The sequence below is a fragment of the Microcaecilia unicolor genome, chromosome 9, assembly GCF_901765095.1.
Source record: "Microcaecilia unicolor chromosome 9, aMicUni1.1, whole genome shotgun sequence".
NCBI lineage: Eukaryota > Metazoa > Chordata > Amphibia > Gymnophiona > Siphonopidae > Microcaecilia > Microcaecilia unicolor.
Genome location: NC_044039.1, coordinates 36642054 through 36661498, shown reverse-complemented (window position 1 = coordinate 36661498; position 19445 = coordinate 36642054). Strand labels below are relative to the sequence as shown.

Below are 19445 nucleotides of genomic sequence, written 5' to 3'. Positions count from 1 at the left end.
GTTTCTGGATTGCTTTGTTACATCCCACATATTCTGAACTGGTCTTGTATGGACACTAGGGAAGGAGAAATTATGTCTTACTTGATAATTTTCTTTCCTTTAGTCTATCCAGAGGCAGTTCCTGACCCAGTTAGAGAGTTGTGTGTCAGTAGAATACAACACTGCCCTGTGGGTAGATAATGGATGAATACGACATTTGACCAGAAGTGTGACCATGTGAACCATTGGTTGGTTATTCTAAATATTGAGCATTTTAAGCCTGCATGGTGCCCTTAAGGGGCAAATAACACAGAACTACTTTGTTTCTGCTGGTCAACAGACATCACCCCCAGGGCTGCCGAGAGACTGAACCGGGGCAGGGCTGCTGCCACCCCCCTCCCAAATTCAATGTCCGCTGCCACTCCCCCCCTTCCCCCGATCGCTGCCAATGCTGAGGTACCTTGGCTGGTGGGGATCCCAGGCCCCGCCAGCAGAAGATGTCTTCTTCCTCCAGCACTGACTGCCTGCTCCTGCGGCTGCTTTTCCTCTCTGGGCATTTTCAGTTTCAAAACTGAGCATGCGTGCCTGAGAGGAAAAGTAGCCACTCAGCAATGGGCAGAAGAGCAGCGCTGGAGGAAGCTCCGGGTCCTCCCTAGCCTCAAAAGGGGGGGGGGGGCCAGCGCCGGAATTTTCTCTCTCCTGCTCCTTCGGGACACAATCACTCAGGTTCCATCAGGAGAGAGAGACCCCGGCACCGGTCCCCCTTAGCCCTGATCACCCCACATGTTCTGGACTGGTCTGGTAGGACTAAAGGAAAGAAAGTTATTAGGTAAGAATTTTTCCATAACGAGCTGTTTTGCATGCATTTACATGCTTTGCACCTTATATTAAACATATGATTATACAATGTACCTTAGCTCTCTTTCTTACTTGTGTAACTACATTTTGAAAATTGTCCTTCTAGATTTTGTGTTTATTAGGTGCTATAGCACCAATTGGGGAGGGTCTGTCCATCTGTCTTCCTGCCGTCTGTACACATAGGCACAAAGAGGCCTTATACAACCCTGTTACCCTAACAAGGCACATTTTACTATGCCTTTTCACACCCACTGTCTGACGAAACATGCATGAGTTTGCAAATGGAGGAAGGGGAAACGTATGGTTTTGTCACACTAAGTGTGCACTTTTCAACTTGTTTTTATGATTTATCAGTTTTTGTAGCAAAGCATATTTTGTCTTTCTTATCGAAGGAGATCCGAGACTTTTCTGTTTGACTTTTACTTGATAGAATGATGCCCACCCTGGGGCAACAGTGTGCAGTAGTGACTTGGAGAAAGCTTTCCTTGCTGATGAATGTTCAACATTGCAGTTCAAAGCTGGAAAACAAGACTATGAACTTCGTTTTAAAGGTATTTTCTTTAGAATTGTTAAGAACCGATATTCAAAAAGGTATGGTTGGTGGACTGGGAGGGGATATTCAGTGGCAGTTTTCCGGATAGTGCGGCTGAATATCTCCTCTGAGTACTATGGAACTACCCAGGCGATGATGGGGTGGAGTCGAGGTGCCCTGGACGTTATGCTGGCACTAGCAATATTGAGTGCCAGTGTCCATATAGCTAACTGGGCAAATAGGACCACTTAAACAAAAATTCTAACTTTGTGTGGTTAAGCTGTATGGGTACAGTACTGAATAATAGCTGTACCTACATAACTTCAGGTGTTGCCACTGGCCTGGATATCCAATGTCCGTGCCAGGTCACGGCCCAGCATTGAATATCCAGGTGTAACTCAGCCACTGACAATCAGTGTTTTAAGAAATGCTTACTGCCGCTGGCTTGATATTGACCAGTTATAGTTTTCCTTTTCTTTCTTTCTTTTTTTAAAAATAAATCTAATACTTAAGAAAAATGCCACATTAAATATACCCAGAAAAAGGCAGAGTGCAAGCCTACCTGAACCTTGTTCTAGAAGGATCACCTCTTAGTTTCCATACTAGTTCAGTCTCTGATAGTGCCAACAAAGTGCCCATTAATGTCAAATTTAGGTGGTAAATTTTAAAACTTCTTGTTTTTCTTGTATTGTTTGATTTGTTCAGAGGAAGCGGAACTGCCTGCTGGTATCCTGACCCCCTAGTCCTAATATTACAGCCAAGGCCTGCTGGGCTCCTTCAGGGAGAAAGAGAGCTTTAGTGGTTCAAATTGTACTGTGATTTTGGAAAAGTCCAGGATCATAAAATAAATACTCTTCTGTTACTTGATTCTTTATTTGACCTTGGGCAAGTCACAGCTGAAAAGATGGCATTTTATCTTAATTTAACTCTCTCAGCCAATACATTTTAAAGATTGGTGGAATGTGTTGAAAGAGCGTGCTGTGATATTTTTCCAGACATGTTGCAGAAGAATGTGCACTATGGAACAAAACGTGAAATTTGCAGGCGACCCAAATTTGTATCCGTAGAGGATGTAGAAAAGAAGAAAACCAGGTAAGGCTCTTCTCATTTTTGTTAAAATACAAAATATAAAGGTAATAAAGTTTTTAAAAAATACAGGGGGACAATGATCTAATGTGCTGATTACTACAGAGACACATCTGATTTCTGTCAGTACATTTTATGGTCACATTGCTTATTACCATTCTTCATCTTAATTTGTTATTCTTAGCAAACTTTAAAAAGTATTTTCATATATTCTTCAACATTATCCCCCAGATTCTATATGGTGCTCTTAGATTTAGGCGCCGAAATCAGTGCTGATTCTATAACACCGTGCGTAACTTAATTGCCTTAACAAGCTAATAAATGCTGATAACAGCACTTAACAAGCAATAATGAGCACTAATTAGCACTGATTATAATTTAGGTGCACAACTCGCTAAGCATATTCTGTAACGGTGTTTCTCCGAGGACAAGCAGGCTGCTTGTTCTCACGACTGGGTGACGTCCGCGGCAGCCCCCACCAACCGGAAAGAAGCTTCGCGGGACGGTCGGCACGCAGGGCACGCCCACCACGCATGCGCGGCCGTCTTCCCGCCCGTGCGCGACCGCTCCCGCCAGTTCCTTTTTTTCCGCGCCTGGAGAGAGTCGTGTTTTGCGCTCTCTCTGTTCAGCCGCCGGATCGTTCGATCGCGTATACGCTGATCGTGCTTTTTTCTAATTTTGTTTCTCGGTTTTCGTTACCGCCCGGTTTCTTTTTAAAAAAAAAAAAAAAAACCCTGCGCGTGTGGGACACGCGCTCCCTTTTTTCCCTCGCTTCCAGCGGGGACGCCACATTGCGGCCTAGTGGCCGCTCGGTCGTTTGGTTTTCGTGGTGTGATTTTAGCCACCATTGACGACTTTGACTTCGCCGACGCGATTTTTCCGTCGATGTCCTCGAAGGTCCCGAGTGGATTTAAAAAGTGTGGTCGCTGCGGCCGGCCGATCTCGCAGACCGACACCCACGCTTGGTGCCTCCAGTGCCTCGGGCCGGAGCACAATCTCAAGTCGTGTTCTTTGTGTCTCGGTCTCCGGAAACGGACTCAGGTTGCGAGGCAAGTTCTGCGGGACCGTCTTTTTGGAACTTGCGCCGGCCCCTCGACGTCGACCTCGAAGGCATCGGTATCGACGCCCGGCCCTTCGGTACCGGTATCGATGCCCGAGACATCGGCACCGATGGCAGCGACCCCAGGAGAACAGGTCCCGTCGGCCCGCCGGTCCTCCGGTGAGAGTGGGGGTGAGAGGCCGCGTGGGCAGTCGGCCCCGGTCACGCCCTCAGCTCGTGGCCCACGGGACCGAACCCTGTCTGACCCGGTACCTCGAGACCGAGGGGGATCGACCTCCTCCTCCTCCATGCCCTCCGGCGCCGGTGACGTGCATCGGAAGAAAGACAAGAAGCGTCGTCACCGGTCGCCTTCGGTGCATCCCGATGTCGGAGAGGAGGCGACGCCGAAGCGTCATCGACGTGAGGAGAGGTCTCCGTCGGTTGTGGAGGTACCGACGCGTCGGGGTTCCGGCACCTCGGTGCCGTCTCCTGGCCCCCAGCAGCTTCCGGCACCGACACCCTTACCGGCCCCACCGCCTTTCCCGGCAGCGGGCCTGGACGAGTGCCTCAGAGCCATCCTTCCGGGGATCCTGGAAGGGCTGATGCGCCAGGCTGTGCCGGCGCCGGGGGTGCTTGCGCCCTCGGCGCCGATGACTGTGGCGCCGGCGAGCTCTAGCCCGGCGCCGGGGCTGTCGACACCGCCGCCGCTTGCGGTGCCGGTCTCGACCGCCACGCAGGTGGAGTCCCCGTCGACGTCGATGGAGGGAGCTCCGTCCCCGCCGGCGCGGGAGTCCACCGCTCGACGACACCGAGACCCTGGTGCCTCGACGTCGAGCCGGGCCCGGTTCAGGACTCAGCTACATGAGCTAATGTCCGATACCGAGGATGAGGACTCGTGGGGGGAAGAGGAGGACCCTAGATATTTCTCCTCAGAGGAGTCTACGGGCCTTCCCTCGGACCCCACGCCTTCACCGGAGAGGAAGCTCTCACCTCCTGAGAGTCTCTCCTTTGCCTCCTTTGTGCGGGATATGTCTATTAGCATTCCCTTCCCCGTGGTCTCTGTGGAAGAGCCGAGGGCCGAGATGCTCGAGGTCCTCGACTATCCATCACCACCTAGAGAGTCCTCCACGGTGCCGCTGCACAATGTCCTGAAGGAGACGCTGCTCCGGAACTGGGTGCGACCATTAACTAACCCCACCATTCCCAAGAAAGCAGAGTCCCAGTACAGGATCCACTCTGACCCAGAGCTCATGCGGCCCCAATTGCCCCATGACTCAGCGGTCGTGGATTCTGCTCTCAAGAGGGCACGGAGTTCGAGGGATACCGCCTCGGCGCCCCCGGGGCGGGAGTCTCGCACTCTGGACTCGTTTGGGAGGAAGGCCTACCAATCCTCCATGCTCGTGACCCGCATCCAGTCATACCTGCTCTATATGAGCATCCACATGCGGACCAATGTGCAACAGCTGGCGGACCTGGTCGATAAGCTCCCGCCGGAGCAGTCCAGGCCTTATCAGGAGGTGGTCAGGCAGCTGAAGGCGTGCAGAAAGTTCCTGTCCAGGGGTATTTTTGACACCTGTGACGTGGCATCTCGTGCTGCGGCCCAATGTATAGTGATGCGCAGGCTCTCATGGCTGCGTGCCTCTGACCTGGACAACCGCACCCAGCAGAGACTGGCTGACGTCCCTTGCCGGAGGGATAACATTTTCGGTGAGAAGGTCGAGCAGATGGTGGACCAACTGCATCAGCGGGAAACCGCTCTCGACAAGCTCTCCCACCGGGCGCCTTCAGCATCCACCTCCACAGGTGGACGTTTTTCCCGGGCCCGGCAGGCTGCACCCTATTCTTTTGCGAAGCGTAGGTACAACCAGCCGGCCCGAAGGCCTCGTCAGGCACAGGGACAGCCCCAGCGCGCTCGTTCTCGTCAACAGCGTGCGCCTAAGCAGCCCCCTGCGCCTCCACAGCAAAAGCCGGGGACGGGCTTTTGACTGGATCCACGGGAACATAGCCGCCCTACAAGTGTCCGTACCGGACGATCTGCCGGTCGGAGGGAGGTTAAAATTTTTTCACCAAAGGTGGCCTCTCATAACCTCCGACCAGTGGGTTCTCCAAATAGTGCGGTGCGGATACGCCCTGAATTTGGCCTCCCTGCCTCCAAATTGTCCTCCGGGAGCTCAGTCTTTCAGCTCCCATCACAAGCAGGTACTTGCAGAGGAACTCTCCGCCCTTCTCAGCGCCAATGCGGTCGAGCCCGTACCACCCGGGCAGGAAGGGCAGGGATTCTATTCCAGGTACTTCCTTGTGGAAAAGAAAACAGGGGGGATGCGTCCCATCCTAGACCTGAGAGGCCTGAACAAATTCCTGGTCAAAGAAAAGTTCAGGATGCTTTCCTTGGGCACCCTTCTGCCAATGATTCAGAAAAACGATTGGCTATGTTCCCTGGATTTAAAGGACGCATATACTCACATACCGATACTGCCAGCTCACAGACAGTATCTCAGATTCCGCCTGGGCGCACGGCACTTTCAGTATTGTGTGCTGCCCTTTGGGCTCGCCTCTGCCCCACGAGTGTTGACCAAGTGCCTCGTGGTGGTAGCGGCCTACCTACGCAGGCTGGGAGTGCACGTGTTCCCATATCTCGACGATTGGCTGGTCAAGAACACCTCGGAGGCAGGAGCCCTCCGGTCCATGCAGTGCACTATTCAACTTCTGGAGCTGCTGGGGTTTGTGATAAATTACCCAAAGTCCCATCTCCAGCCAACTCAGTCTCTGGAATTCATAGGAGCGCTGCTGAATTCCCAGACGGCTCAGGCCTACCTTCCCGAAGCGAGGGCCACCAACCTCTTGGCCCTGGCTTCGCAGACCAGAGCGTCTCAGCAGATCACAGCTCGGCAGATGTTGAGACTTCTGGGTCATATGGCCTCCACAGTTCATGTGACTCCCATGGCTCGTCTTCACATGAGATCTGCTCAATGGACCCTAGCTTCCCAGTGGTTCCAAGCCACCGGGAATCTAGAAGATGTCATCCGCCTCTCCACCAGTTGCCGCACTTCACTGCTCTGGTGGACCATCCGGACCAATTTGACCCTGGGACGTCCATTCCAAATTCCGCAGCCCACGAAAGTGCTGACAACGGATGCATCTCGCCTGGGGTGGGGAGCCCATGTCGATGGGCTTCACACCCAGGGTCTGTGGTCCCTCCAGGAAAAGGATCTGCAGATCAACCTCCTGGAGCTCCGAGCGATCTGGAACGCACTGAAGGCTTTCAGAGATCGGCTGTCCTGCCAAATTATCCAAATTCGGACAGACAATCAGGTTGCAATGTATTACGTCAACAAGCAGGGGGGCACCGGATCTCGCCCCCTGTGTCAGGAGGCCGTCGGGATGTGGCGTTGGGCGTGTCGGTTCGGCATGCTCCTCCAAGCCACGTACCTGGCAGGCGTAAACAACAGTCTGGCCGACAGACTGAGCAGAGTCATGCAACCGCACGAGTGGTCGCTCCATGCCATAGTGGTACGCAAGATCTTCCGAGCGTGGGGCACCCCCTCGGTGGACCTTTTCGCCTCTCAGACCAACCACAAGCTGCCTCTGTTCTGTTCCAGACTTCAGGCACACGGCAGGCTAGCGCCGGATGCCTTTCTCCTCCATTGGGGGATCGGCCTCCTGTATGCTTATCCTCCCATACCTTTGGTGGGGAAGACCTTACTGAAGCTCAAGCAAGACCGCGGCACCATGATTCTGATAGCGCCCTTTTGGCCCCCTCAGATCTGGTTCCCTCTTCTTCTGGAGTTGTCCTCAGAAGAACCGTGGAGATTGGAGTGTTTTCCGACTCTCATTTCGCAGAACGACGGAGCGTTGCTGCACCCCAACCTTCAGTCCCTGGCTCTCACGGCCTGGATGTTGAGAGCGTAGACTTCACTGCGTTGGGTCTGTCTGAGGGTGTCTCCCGGGTCTTGCTTGCCTCTAGGAAGGATTCCACTAAAAAGAGTTACTTTTTCAAGTGGAGGAGGTTTGTCGTGTGGTGTGAGAGCAAAGCCCTAGAACCTCGTTCTTGCCCTGCACAGAACCTGCTTGAATACCTTCTGCACTTATCAGAGTCTGGCCTCAAGACCAACTCAGTAAGGAATCACCTTAGTGCGATTAGTGCTTACCATTATCGTGTGGAAGGTAAAGCCATCTCTGGAGAGCCTTTAGTCGTTCGATTCATGAGAGGCTTGCTTTTGTCAAAGCCCCCTATCAAGCCTCCTACTGTGTCATGGGATCTCAACGTCGTCCTCACCCAGCTGATGAAACCTCCTTTTGAGCCACTGAATACCTGCCATCTGAAGTACTTGACCTGGAAGGTCATTTTCTTGGTGGCAGTTACTTCAGCTCGTAGGGTCAGTGAGCTTCAAGCCCTGGTAGCTCATGCTCCATATACCAAATTTCATCACAACAGAGTAGTGCTCCGCACCCACCCAAAGTTCCTGCCGAAGGTGGTGTCGGAGTTCCATCTTAACCAGTCAATTGTCTTGCCAACATTCTTCCCCAGGCCGCATACCCGCCCTGCTGAACGTCAGTTGCACACATTGGACTGCAAGAGAGCATTGGCCTTCTACTTGGAGCGGACACAGCCCAACAGACAGTCCGCCCAATTGTTTATTTCTTTCGACCCTAACAGGCTAGGGGTCGCTGTCGGGAAACGCACCATCTCCAATTGGCTAGCAGATTGCATTTCCTTCACTTACGCCCAGGCTGGGCTGACTCTTGAGGGTCATGTCACGGCTCATAGTGTCAGAGCCATGGCAGCGTCGGTGGCCCACTTGAAGTCAGCCACTATTGAAGAGATCTGCAAGGCTGCGACGTGGTCATCTGTCCACACATTCACATCACATTACTGCCTCCAGCAGGATACCCGACGCGACAGTCGGTTCGGGCAGTCGGTGCTGCAGAATCTGTTTGGGGTGTAAATCCAACTCCACCCTCCAGGACCCGAATTTATTCTGGTCAGGCTGCACTCTCAGTTAGTTGTTCTTCGTAGGTCAATTTCTGTTGTACCCTCGCCGTTGCGAGGTTCAATTGACCTGGGTTCTTGTTTTGAGTGAGCCTGAGAGCTAGGGATACCCCAGTCGTGAGAACAAGCAGCCTGCTTGTCCTCGGAGAAAGTGAATGATATATACCTGTAGCAGGTGTTCTCCGAGGACAGCAGGCTGATTGTTCTCACCTACCCTCCCTCCTCCCCTTTGGAGTTGTGTGTTTCATCTTTTGCTAGTCATTCAACTGGCGGGAGCGGTCGCGCACGGGCGGGAAGACGGCCGCGCATGCGCGGTGGGCGTGCCCTGCGTGCCGACCGTCCCGCGAAGCTTCTTTCCGGTTGGTGGGGGCTGCCGCGGACGTCACCCAGTCGTGAGAACAATCAGCCTGCTGTCCTCGGAGAACACCTGCTACAGGTATGTATCATTCACTGCCCCAAACTCCTAATGTGCGGAAGCAAAAATGGGCGTGGTTATGGGCGGGGAAATGGGTGTTTCATGGGCGTTGTAAAGTTTAGGCGCCTAGTTATAGAATATAGCCCAGTTCGCCTAAATCTGTGTACTGAGATTTACACCAGGTTTTCATTGGCATAAATGGATGTGCGCAGATGTTGGCGCTGAAATATCAACTAAGCATATTCTGTAATTGGCACCTAAATCTAGGTGCCGATTATAGAATATGCTTAGTCGGTACTGATTTTAACGCCAATTTTTTAGGCACCATATATAGAATCTCCTCCTATGGGTCAACAGGGAATATTAGAATAGAAGAGGGAGCACAATTTTTGAAGAATATGTGATGATAATTAGACAAGCTGTTTAGGACTAGGGTGAAAATTGGAAGCTCTGATTCTAATGTGCTTTCAAAGATCAGTGTGTGACCTAACTAACACAACAACTGATTGCTCCCCTTTTAATTTTTTACTTTACTACTTTTATATTTTGTTGTACGGATAGTTGGTGATTTTACTGGTTAAATAACTTTTTAAATATGGCATATACCTAATTAACAATATCATTATTAATTATTAGGGTAGTTCAGATGCAGTAAGCTTCTCTTTGTGGTCAGCTACAATATGTGTTTTGTGTTGTGTTTTGACTCCGCTCTCTCCTTCTCTGCTCATATTCAGGAGATTGCCAAAACCTGTCGTTTCTTTCTCTATAATATTAACAAAATTCGCCCTTTCCTCTCCGAGGACGCTACCAAAACCCTTAACCACACCCTTATCACCTCTCGCCTAGACTACTGCAATTTGCTTCTCGCTGGTCTCCCGCTCAGCCATCTATCTCCTCTTCAATCTGTCCAAAACTCTGCTGCGCGTCTTATATTCCGCCAGAGTCGCTATACTCACGTTAGCCCTCTCCTCAAGTCGCTTCACTGGCTCCCTATCCGCTTCTGCATACAGTTTAAACTTCTCCTTTTGACCTACAAGTGCATCCACTCCGCAGCTCCTCAGTACCTTTCCACTCTCATCTCTCCCTACACTCCTCCCTGTGAACTCCGTTCGCTGGGTAAATGTCTCCTGTCGTCCCCCTTCTCCCCCACTGCTAACTCCCGGCTCCGTTCCTTCTATCTCGCTGCTCCCTATGCCTGGAATAGACTCCCTGAGCCAGTACATCAGGCTCAGTCTCTGGCTGTCTTCAAGTCTAGGCTTAAAGCCCACCTCTTTGCTACTGCTTTCGACTCCTAACCATGACTCTCTTACTCAACACCCTCACTTATCACCCCTACCACTGCAATTTCCCCACCCCTAGCTGTCTGTTCGTCTGTCCAATTTAGATTGTAAGCTCTGTTGAGCAGGGACTGTCTTTTCATGTTAATTTGTACAGCGCTGCGTAAGTCTAGTAGCGCTATAGAAATGTTTAATAACAGTAGTAGTAGTGATACATTAAAGTAGAAATGTGTGTCTTTAAGATTGTTAAATAAGACATAAACCTTTTGGATGTGCCATCGTTTGAGGTTATCAAATTAGATGAATATCATATGTCAACTTTTAAGGTTTTGGGATCTAAATTATTTATTATTTATTTACTAGGATTTATTTACCGCCTTTTTGAAGGAATTCACTCAAGGCGGTGTACAGTAAGAATAGATCAAATATGAGCAGGAGGCAATTAGAGCAGTAAAAATATTCGAACAACAATGCAAAGTATGGCATGGTATACTACTTGCAATGACAACACAATATGTACTAGAACATTATAATTGGTAGTGAAGGGTAAGGCAAAATTGTAACATATAGATGAGTAAGAAAGTAGGAAGAATTAGAAAGTAAGGTGATTGATTTGAAGAAAGTTGCACATGAGGTCAGAGAGATGGTTAAATATTATCTCAGCTAGGGTAGGAGTGGATAGACACGTCCCGCTGCAGTATGTGCAGCCTGAGTCAATCCTTGTGTGTGTAAGTGAGACTAACAAGTTAGTTACTTCTTCCGGTAAAGGCTTGGTTGAAGAGCCAAGCTTTCACCTGCTTCCTGAAGTAGAGGTAGTCTTGTGTTAAGCAGAGACTTTCAGGCCATGCATTCCAGAGTGTGGGGGCTACTCCGGAGAAGGCTCGCTTGCGGGTATCACATCGTGATATTGTGTAATGAATTACCTGTTACCATTAGACCTATAACAGCCGTTGAACAGTTTAAGCAAGAACTGAAAACTATTGTTTTGGGAAGCATATGGTGACTTGGAGGGGCATAATCGAACGGGGCGCCCAAGTTTTCCTCAGGACGTCCTCACAGGATGTCCCCGCGAAGGGGCGGGGAAACCCGTATTATCGAAACAAGATGGGCGTCCATCTTCCGTTTCGATAATACGGTCAGGAACGCCCAAATCTCAACATTTAGGTCGATCTTAGAGATGGTCGTCCCTGATTTTTGGCGATAATGGAAACCGAGGATGTCCATCTCAGAAACGACCAAACTCCAAGCCATTTGGTCGTGGGAGGAGCCAGCATTCGTAGTTCACTGGTCCCCCTCACATGCCAGGACACCAACCGGGCACCCTAGGGGGCACCGCAGTGGACTTCAGAAAAAGCTCCCAGGTGCATAGCTCCCTTACCTTGTGTGCTGAGCCCCCCAAAACCCACTCCCCAAAACTGTACACCAGTACCATAGCCCTTAGGGATGAAGGGGGGGCAACTAGATGTGGGTACAGTGGATTTATGGTGGGTGTTGGAGGGCTCCTATTTACCACCACAAGTGTAACAGGTGGGGGGGTGGGTGGGCCTGTGTCCGCCTACTACTGCTACTACTACTTATTTCTATAGCGCTACTACCCTGTTTCCCCGAAAGTAAGACATCCCCCGAAAATAAGACCTAGTAGAGGTTTTCCTGAATTGGTAGATATAAGGCCTCCTCCGAAAGTAAGACCTAGCAAATTTTTGTTTGAAAGCAGGGCAGCCGAGAGCCGGACAAGGCCGCCCCCGGGCCGCCCCCCCCCCCCTCACCCGAGTTCGCCGGGCCCCCCCTCCACCCACCCTCCATCGCTCCCGGAACTAACCTTAAACGCCTCTTTTCACCTTCGCAGCAAGCAGCAGCAGGGCAGACCTCTCCTTCCTTCCATGCCCCGCCCTCATGGACATTATGTCAGGCGAGAGCGGGACATGGAAGGAAGGAGTGGCCTGCCCTGCTGCTGCTTGCTGCGAAGGTGAAAAGAGGCGTTTAAGGTTAGTTCCGGGAGCGACGGAGGGCGGGCGAACCAACCCCGATGTTTCCCCGAAAAATAAGACAGCCCCTGAAAATAAGACCTAGCGCATTTTGGGGGGCAAAAATTAATATAAGACAGTGTCTTATTTTCGGGGAAACACGGTAGATGTACGCAGCACTGTACACTTGAACATGAAGAGACAGTCACTGCCGACAGAGCTTACAATCTAATTAGGACAGACAAAAAGGACAAACGAGATAAGGGAATATTAAAGTGAGGATGATAAAATAAGGGTTCTGAACAAGTGAATAAAGGTTAGGAGTTAAAAGCAGTGTACTGCACCCACTAAAACTGCTCCAGGGACCTGCATACTGCTGTCATGGAGCTGGGTATGATATTTGAGGCTGGCATAGAGGCTGGAAAAAAATATTTAAAAACATTTTTTTTAGGGTGGGAGGGGGTTAGTGACCACTGGGGGGAGTAAGGGGAGGTCATCCCCGATTCCCTCCGGTGGTCATCTGGTCATTTAGGGCACATTTTTGTGCCTTGGTCGCAAAAAAAAAAAAAGACCAAGTAAAGTCGTCCAAATGTTCGTCAGGGACGCCCTTCTTTTTTCCATTATCGACCGAGGACGCCCATGTGTTAAGCACGCCCAGTCCCGCCTTCGTTATGCTTCCGACATGCCCCCGGGAACTTTGGTCATCCCTGTGACGGAAAGCAGTTGAGGACGCCCAAAATTGGCTTTCGATTATGCCGATTTGGGCGACCCTTAGAGAAGGACGCCCATCTTCTGATTTGTTGTGAAAGATGGGCGCCCTTCTCTTTCGAAAATAAGCCTGTAAGTCATTTTTGGATGATTGTTAAATTCATTATATTGGAACATACAATGATGAATTCCTTTTTAAGGATGGAGACAGCTTTATTGTTGTTCATATGATGATGTCTGATATTTGTATTTGTTTTTGTTAATGTTCACACACTGTGGATGTTTTAATTGTAAGCTGCCTAGAACATTATGGATTGTGAGGATTATAAATATTTTATTGTAACAAAGACTTTTTACCAGGAGCATTTATAACTTTAAAGTATTTTACTTTAATCTTCAAGGTTGCTTTTAATTCTGGGCCACAAATATGTGTGAAATAAAATAATAGTCAAAACTGAGGCACATGAGTGGGTCTACTCTGGAATCACATGAAGTTGGCATAAGGATTTGATATACTTCCTTTCTGTGATTCCAATCAAAAACGGTTCCGTTATATACAGGTGCTTATTTTGTACCTGGAGCAATGGAGGGTTAAGTGACTTGCCCAGAGTCACAGGGAGCTTCAGTGGAAATTGAACCCAGTTCCCCCGGTTCTCAGGCCGCTAGGCTACTCCTCCACTCCATAAGCACATTCTTCTGTACTTTGCAGTGCCAGACATTGTCTTTATAGTTGCATTTGGTTTTTCTTGATGAGAGCTCAGAGCCCCACCACTACCACAAGCACCAACATGATGGTAATTTCATAACAGGTTTAAGAGGGCCAGTAGGGCCCCTACTTAGGTGCTGTTTTATGTAAACAGCAGATGTAAATGTCCACAGCTAAGTTATTCAAGTATGTGCATAGGTTAGTGTATTGTATAATACACACATATTTGCAAACTCTGCCCCATGCTCCTCACATGTCTATCAGCAAAGTACACACCATCTTATTACAGTGTATACCTTTATGAGAGGTCATTTATGCACATATGTGGCCATATATCTGTGAAAATTACTTTATAAAATTACCTCTTATATGTCTTTATATTAAAATAATGCATGCTACTTTCTCTGTGATTTAGCATGGAGATGTTCTGTTGCAGAGCCCAACTTGACAGTACATTGCAGTCACAACTTGAATAGACATGTTTGTGACTTTGCATGATTATTTTCCCAAAGCCCAATAACAGAGGCACAGAATTTTATTACAAGTTTGATTTAAATTGAAATAGCAGTAAAAGTTAAATGTTGTCCAGAGTCTGTAATTTACTTTCCATATTATTTGACTAATATTTGCTCAAATATTACCACCACACACATACATTCAATAGTATCATTTATAACATTTGTTGTATTTATTGAACTTTAACTCATCACATTGATGCACACCCGATAAAGTCCCTCCTAAGATTTTTCCGTGAGCAAAATCCCCAAAACCAGCTGCATTACTGTCCAACGCTGTATATCCACCCGAAGATGATCTTGTAATCTTAACGTAACTGCGTGTTCAACTTATGCTGCCCAATCATTTGTCCAAGCAGCAATGAAATCCTATGTATTCAGTGGGTGTCAATCTTGTACTCTAAATGCACTGCCACATCCACGTTATCCTATGTTCTTTTACAGCAGCTGAGACAAAGTCCATCAAAGGCACATCTCTTAGTCGGACTCCATCTGGATGCTTTCACACGTTCCAACAACAACTCAATATCTCTCTTTGGTCTCGAATTTAAATATAAATGTTGTGTTTGAGCATTTTCCTCATTATAGAAAGTAAACTGCATGTCCTAATTGTAGTTTACGGTGGTGTCTTATAGCTGGGCAAACTACCTATCAATTCTGAGGAGTATAAGAATGTTCAGGCTTTATTTCAGGTGTAGTACTAGACTGGTTTTATCTGTTTTAAAGTAGAGGAGTGTGGTAGCCGTGTTAGTCCACTCTTAAGGTTATCAATAGAAATCAAACAAAATAAAACACGGAAAAGAAAATAAGATGATACCTTTTTTATTGGGCATAACTTAATACATTTCTTGATTAGCTTTTGAAGGTTGCCCTTCTTCGTCAGATCGGAAATAAGCAAATGTGCTAGCTGACAGTGTATATAAGTGAAAACATTCAAGCATTACTATGACAGTCTGACAGGGTGGGAGGATGGGGGTGGGTAGGAGGTATGCATGGGGACATCAAAGCATATCATTGATATTCTAACAGGATGGGTGTGGATAGGTGAGGGGTGGGGTGATCAACAGAGACATACAGCTTTATGGTTTATAATGGGCTAGGAACCCCAGATCCTTGTTAAGTCCTTTCTGTTGGGTGTTAAAATATTCAATCATTCTGACTTCAAAGGTCTTGCGTTCTTGTATGGTTTTAAAGTTACCTTTCAGGATTCTCACTGTGAAGTCACTGGTACAGTGTCCTGGTCCTGTAAAATGCTGACCAACAGGTATGGGAACCCTACTGACACCAGTATTGTTCATGTGATGTCTATGTAAATTGAATCTTGTCTTAAGCATCTGGCCTGTTTCTCCAATATAGCATCCTTCGTTACATTTTTTACACTGAATGATATATACCACATTGGAAGATGAGCAAGTGAAAGATCCCTTTATGTTGAATATCTTTCCTTTGTGGATGACTTTGGGATCCTGTGAAATATTTTGGCATAGTTTGCAACTGGATAAATTACAGGGAAGTGTGCCCTTCTGTTCCTTTTCAGTCTGTGATGGAAGTTTACTTCTGATTAGCTTGTGTTTTAAATTGGGTGGCTGTCGGAAGGCCAGTACTGGTGGGGATGGGAATATCTCTTTCAGTAATTCATCCTCCTGGAGTATAGGTTGTAGATCTCTTATGATTTTCCTCAGTTTTTCCAGCTCTGGATTGTATGTCACTACAAGGGGGATTCTGTCTGTGGATTTGTTTCTCCTTGTACTGTAGCAGATTCTCCCTGGGTGTTTTGAGGGAGGAGGCAATATTCTTGGAGATTATTTTGGGGTTGTAGCCTTTCTGTTTGAAGGATGCAGTCAGGCTTTTAAGGTGTCTGTCTCTGTCATAGTAACATAGTAGATGACGGCAGAAAAAGACCTGCACGGTCCATCCAGTCTGCCCAACAAGATAACTCATATTTGCTGCTTTTTGTGTATACTCTACTTTGATTTGTACCTGTGCTCTTCAGGGCCCCTGGGTCAGAGCAGATATGGTGGTATCTTGTGGCTTGGCTGTAAATGATGAATCTTTTTGTATGTGAAGGATGGAAGCTGGAGTTGTGGAGGTAGCTGCATCTGACTGTGGGTTTCTTGTATATAGATGTTTGTATACAGCCATCACTGATTGAGACCGTGCTGTCCAAAAAATTGACTTTTTCTGGGGAGTAGTCAATTTTGAATCTGATTGTAGGATGATACGTATTGAAGGCAGAATAAAATTGTTTCAGAGTTTCTTCACCCTCCGTCCAAATCATAAAAATGTCATCGATGTACTGGTAGTACAACCTATACTCCAGGAGGATGAATTACTGAAAGAGATATTCCCATCCCCACCAGTACTGGCCTTCCGACAGCCACCCAACTTAAAACACAAGCTAATCAGAAGTAAACTTCCATCACAGACTAAAAAGGAACAGAAGGGCACACTTCCCTGTAATTTATCCAGTTGCAAACTATGCCAAAATATTTCACAGGATCCCAAAGTCATCCACAAAGGAAAGATATTCAACATAAAGGAATCTTTCACTTGCTCATCTTCCAATGTGGTATATATCATTCAGTGTAAAAAATGTAACGAAGGATGCTATATTGGAGAAACAGGCCAGATGCTTAAGACAAGATTCAATTTACATAGACATCACATGAAAAATACTGGTGTCAGTAGGGTTCCCACACCTGTTGGTCAGCATTTTACAGGACCAGGACACTGTACCAGTGACTTCACAGTGAGAAACCTGAAAAGTAACTTTAAAACCATACAAGAACGTAAGACCTTTGAAGTCAGAATGATTGAATATTTTAACACCCAACAGAAAGGACTTAACAAGGATCTGGGGTTCCTAGCCCACTATAAACCATAAAGCTGTATGTCTCTGTTGATCACCCCACCCCTCACCTATCCACACCCATCCTGTTAGAATATCAATGATATGCTTTGATGTCCCCATGCATTCCCCCTACCCACCCCCATCCTCCCACCCTGTCAGACTGTCATAGTAATGCTTGAATGTTTTCACTTATATACACTGTCAGCTAGCACATTTGCTTATTTCCGATCTGACGAAGAAGGGCAACCTTCGAAAGCTAATCAAGAAATGCATTAAGTTATGTCCAATAAAAAAGGTATCATCTGTTTTAAAGGAAAGCAAATATGAATTACGTGTGGGGGTAGTCAGTTATCTGATAGGAGAGAACTTACTCCCTCTCAGGAACTTGCTCCTGCCCCATTTGAGATTACAAACGACTCTATTACAGTTTAAAAAATAGACCTTATAACTTTTTTCTTTAATGATGCCTGTAGTTAATTTTCTTTTGCGCTCCTTGAATCCACCCGGGGCACGTCCACCTGGAAGACACGAGGAGCATACTTTACCCCCTGTTTACTAAGCCGCACGGCAATGCCAAAGTGAATGGGCTGTGTCGGTTTTAGCGCACAGCAGCTGCTAATGCGGCTTAGTAAATTGGGGGGGGGGGGGGGAGTAGTGTTTTGTCCCTACTCTTTCTTCTCAAAATAATGGAGCTCTACCCCCTTTTCCTTCATATTCTTGTTTGTGTCACTTTTACTTGTGTGTATTCCATTCACTTGTCCCCTCCTACACCCAGGGGCGTAGCCAGACACCCAATTTTGGGTGGGCCTGGGCCCAAGATGGGTGGGCAGAAGAACTCTGCCCTGTCCCACAAGTGATTTGGTCTCTCCCTCTCTCGCCTGCATGCCATATGGTCTCTCAAACATCCCCCTCCCCCTACAGAACTGCGTAACCTTAGTAGCCCTTTAGAAATGTTAAGTAGTAGTAGTACCTTTTAAATAGCAGATTTTCATTGGCAGCGAGCAGCAACTAATACACACTGCTCATGCTGGCCCCACAGCCTTCCCTCTGATGCAACTTCCTGTTTCCGCATAGGCGGGAATACATTAGAGGGAAGGCTGGCATGCAGGAAGGACATTTGTTGGGAATTTTCAGCTGATGGGGCTTGGGGATCCCTGCCAGACACTTCATAGGTGTGCTGCTACTGGGTGGGCCTGGGCCCACCCTTGCCTACACCACTCTTTATATTAAATAGATATTGTAAACCACCTAGATGGCATGTCCATATGGCGTTATAGTAAATTAATAATAAACTTGAAACTTGATTTGGTTACAGGAGTATCTCAATGCTCCTCTTTATCTACTGCTTTGTTTAACATCTATCTGGTGTCATTGTGTCTGAGATGAAAAGCAGCAAATGTGCATTATGGAGTGTACGCAGACGACATTCAGTTCTTTTTATTTTTCATTCGATGGTGATATAGCTATTTCTATACAGTGTCTTCATTCTATATTTGGTGGTGGTGTTGACTTGATGAAAAATAATAAATTAGTGTTAAATGTGGATAAGACAGATGTGGTGCTAGTTGGTGAAATATATGGAGAGCTTATTCCCAGCACTACGGATTTGCCTAGTATTGAAATTAAAGTTGTTTATCAAGTTCAAACTCAGTGTGTTATTTTAGATTCCCACCTTTGTTATAGAATATGCTTGAATTTTGTCACAAAACGCTATGTGCGATATATAGAATCCAGGGGATTATATTAAAATTTGATGAAACAAAGAAATGTGCTTTTTCCAATTGCAGACACTTTAGTATGGAAGAAAACTGATACATGTATGTTTAAGAAACTTTTAAAAGGATTGATATTTTGCAGGGCTTTTGGAAACATAAATTAGAGATATGTGAATTTCTAAGATTCCAGACTATCAATAGAAATCAAACAAAATAAAACATGGAAAAGAAAATAAGATGATACCTTTTTTATTGGACATAACTTAATACATTTCTTGATTAGCTTTCGAAGGTTGCCCTTCGTCAGATCGGAAATAAGCAAATGTGGTAGCAGATAGTATATATGAGAGAAACATCAAAGCATTACTTTGACAGTCTGACAGAGTGGGAGGGTGGGGGTATGCATGGGGACATCAAAGCATTTCATTGATATTCTAACAGGATTGGGTGTTGGTAGGTGAGAGGAGGGTGATAAACAGATTCCAGGCAAAAGGTTATTTTAAGTAATGTCATTTTATGTAATTGTACATTTTTTGTGTGTGTGTGTTTTATTTTTTAAGAAGACTGTATATATATCAAGTGTGATTTGCCTAGATATAGGCAGAATATAAATTAATGAACTAAACTTAACTGAACTTATTCTTTTAAATGGCCTCACTGGTATAGTATGGACTATAATCAGAATGATTTGCAATAGTGCTTGATGGAGAGTAATCCAAGGTTTCAGCTTTGATAAATTTAACATCAAGCAGTAGTAGCCATATACCAACATCAGGGGAGCGGAGTGTGGAATGCAAGATCCAGTGCTTC

The 19445-nt window shown here is 47.0% G+C and overlaps 1 protein-coding gene across 3 annotated transcripts in view; it reads left to right on the top strand.

The window, feature by feature from the left end:
- Positions 1–19445, top strand: part of LOC115477934 (protein mono-ADP-ribosyltransferase PARP12-like) — a 92253-nt gene that overhangs the window by 54502 nt on the left and 18306 nt on the right. For all 3 annotated transcript variants that reach the window (XM_030215074.1, XM_030215073.1, XM_030215075.1), the window contains exons 7-8: positions 1268–1388; positions 2365–2461. In XM_030215074.1, coding sequence (XP_030070934.1) covers positions 1268–1388; positions 2365–2461 — 218 coding nt within the window. The remainder of the gene's footprint in view (positions 1–1267; positions 1389–2364; positions 2462–19445) is intronic.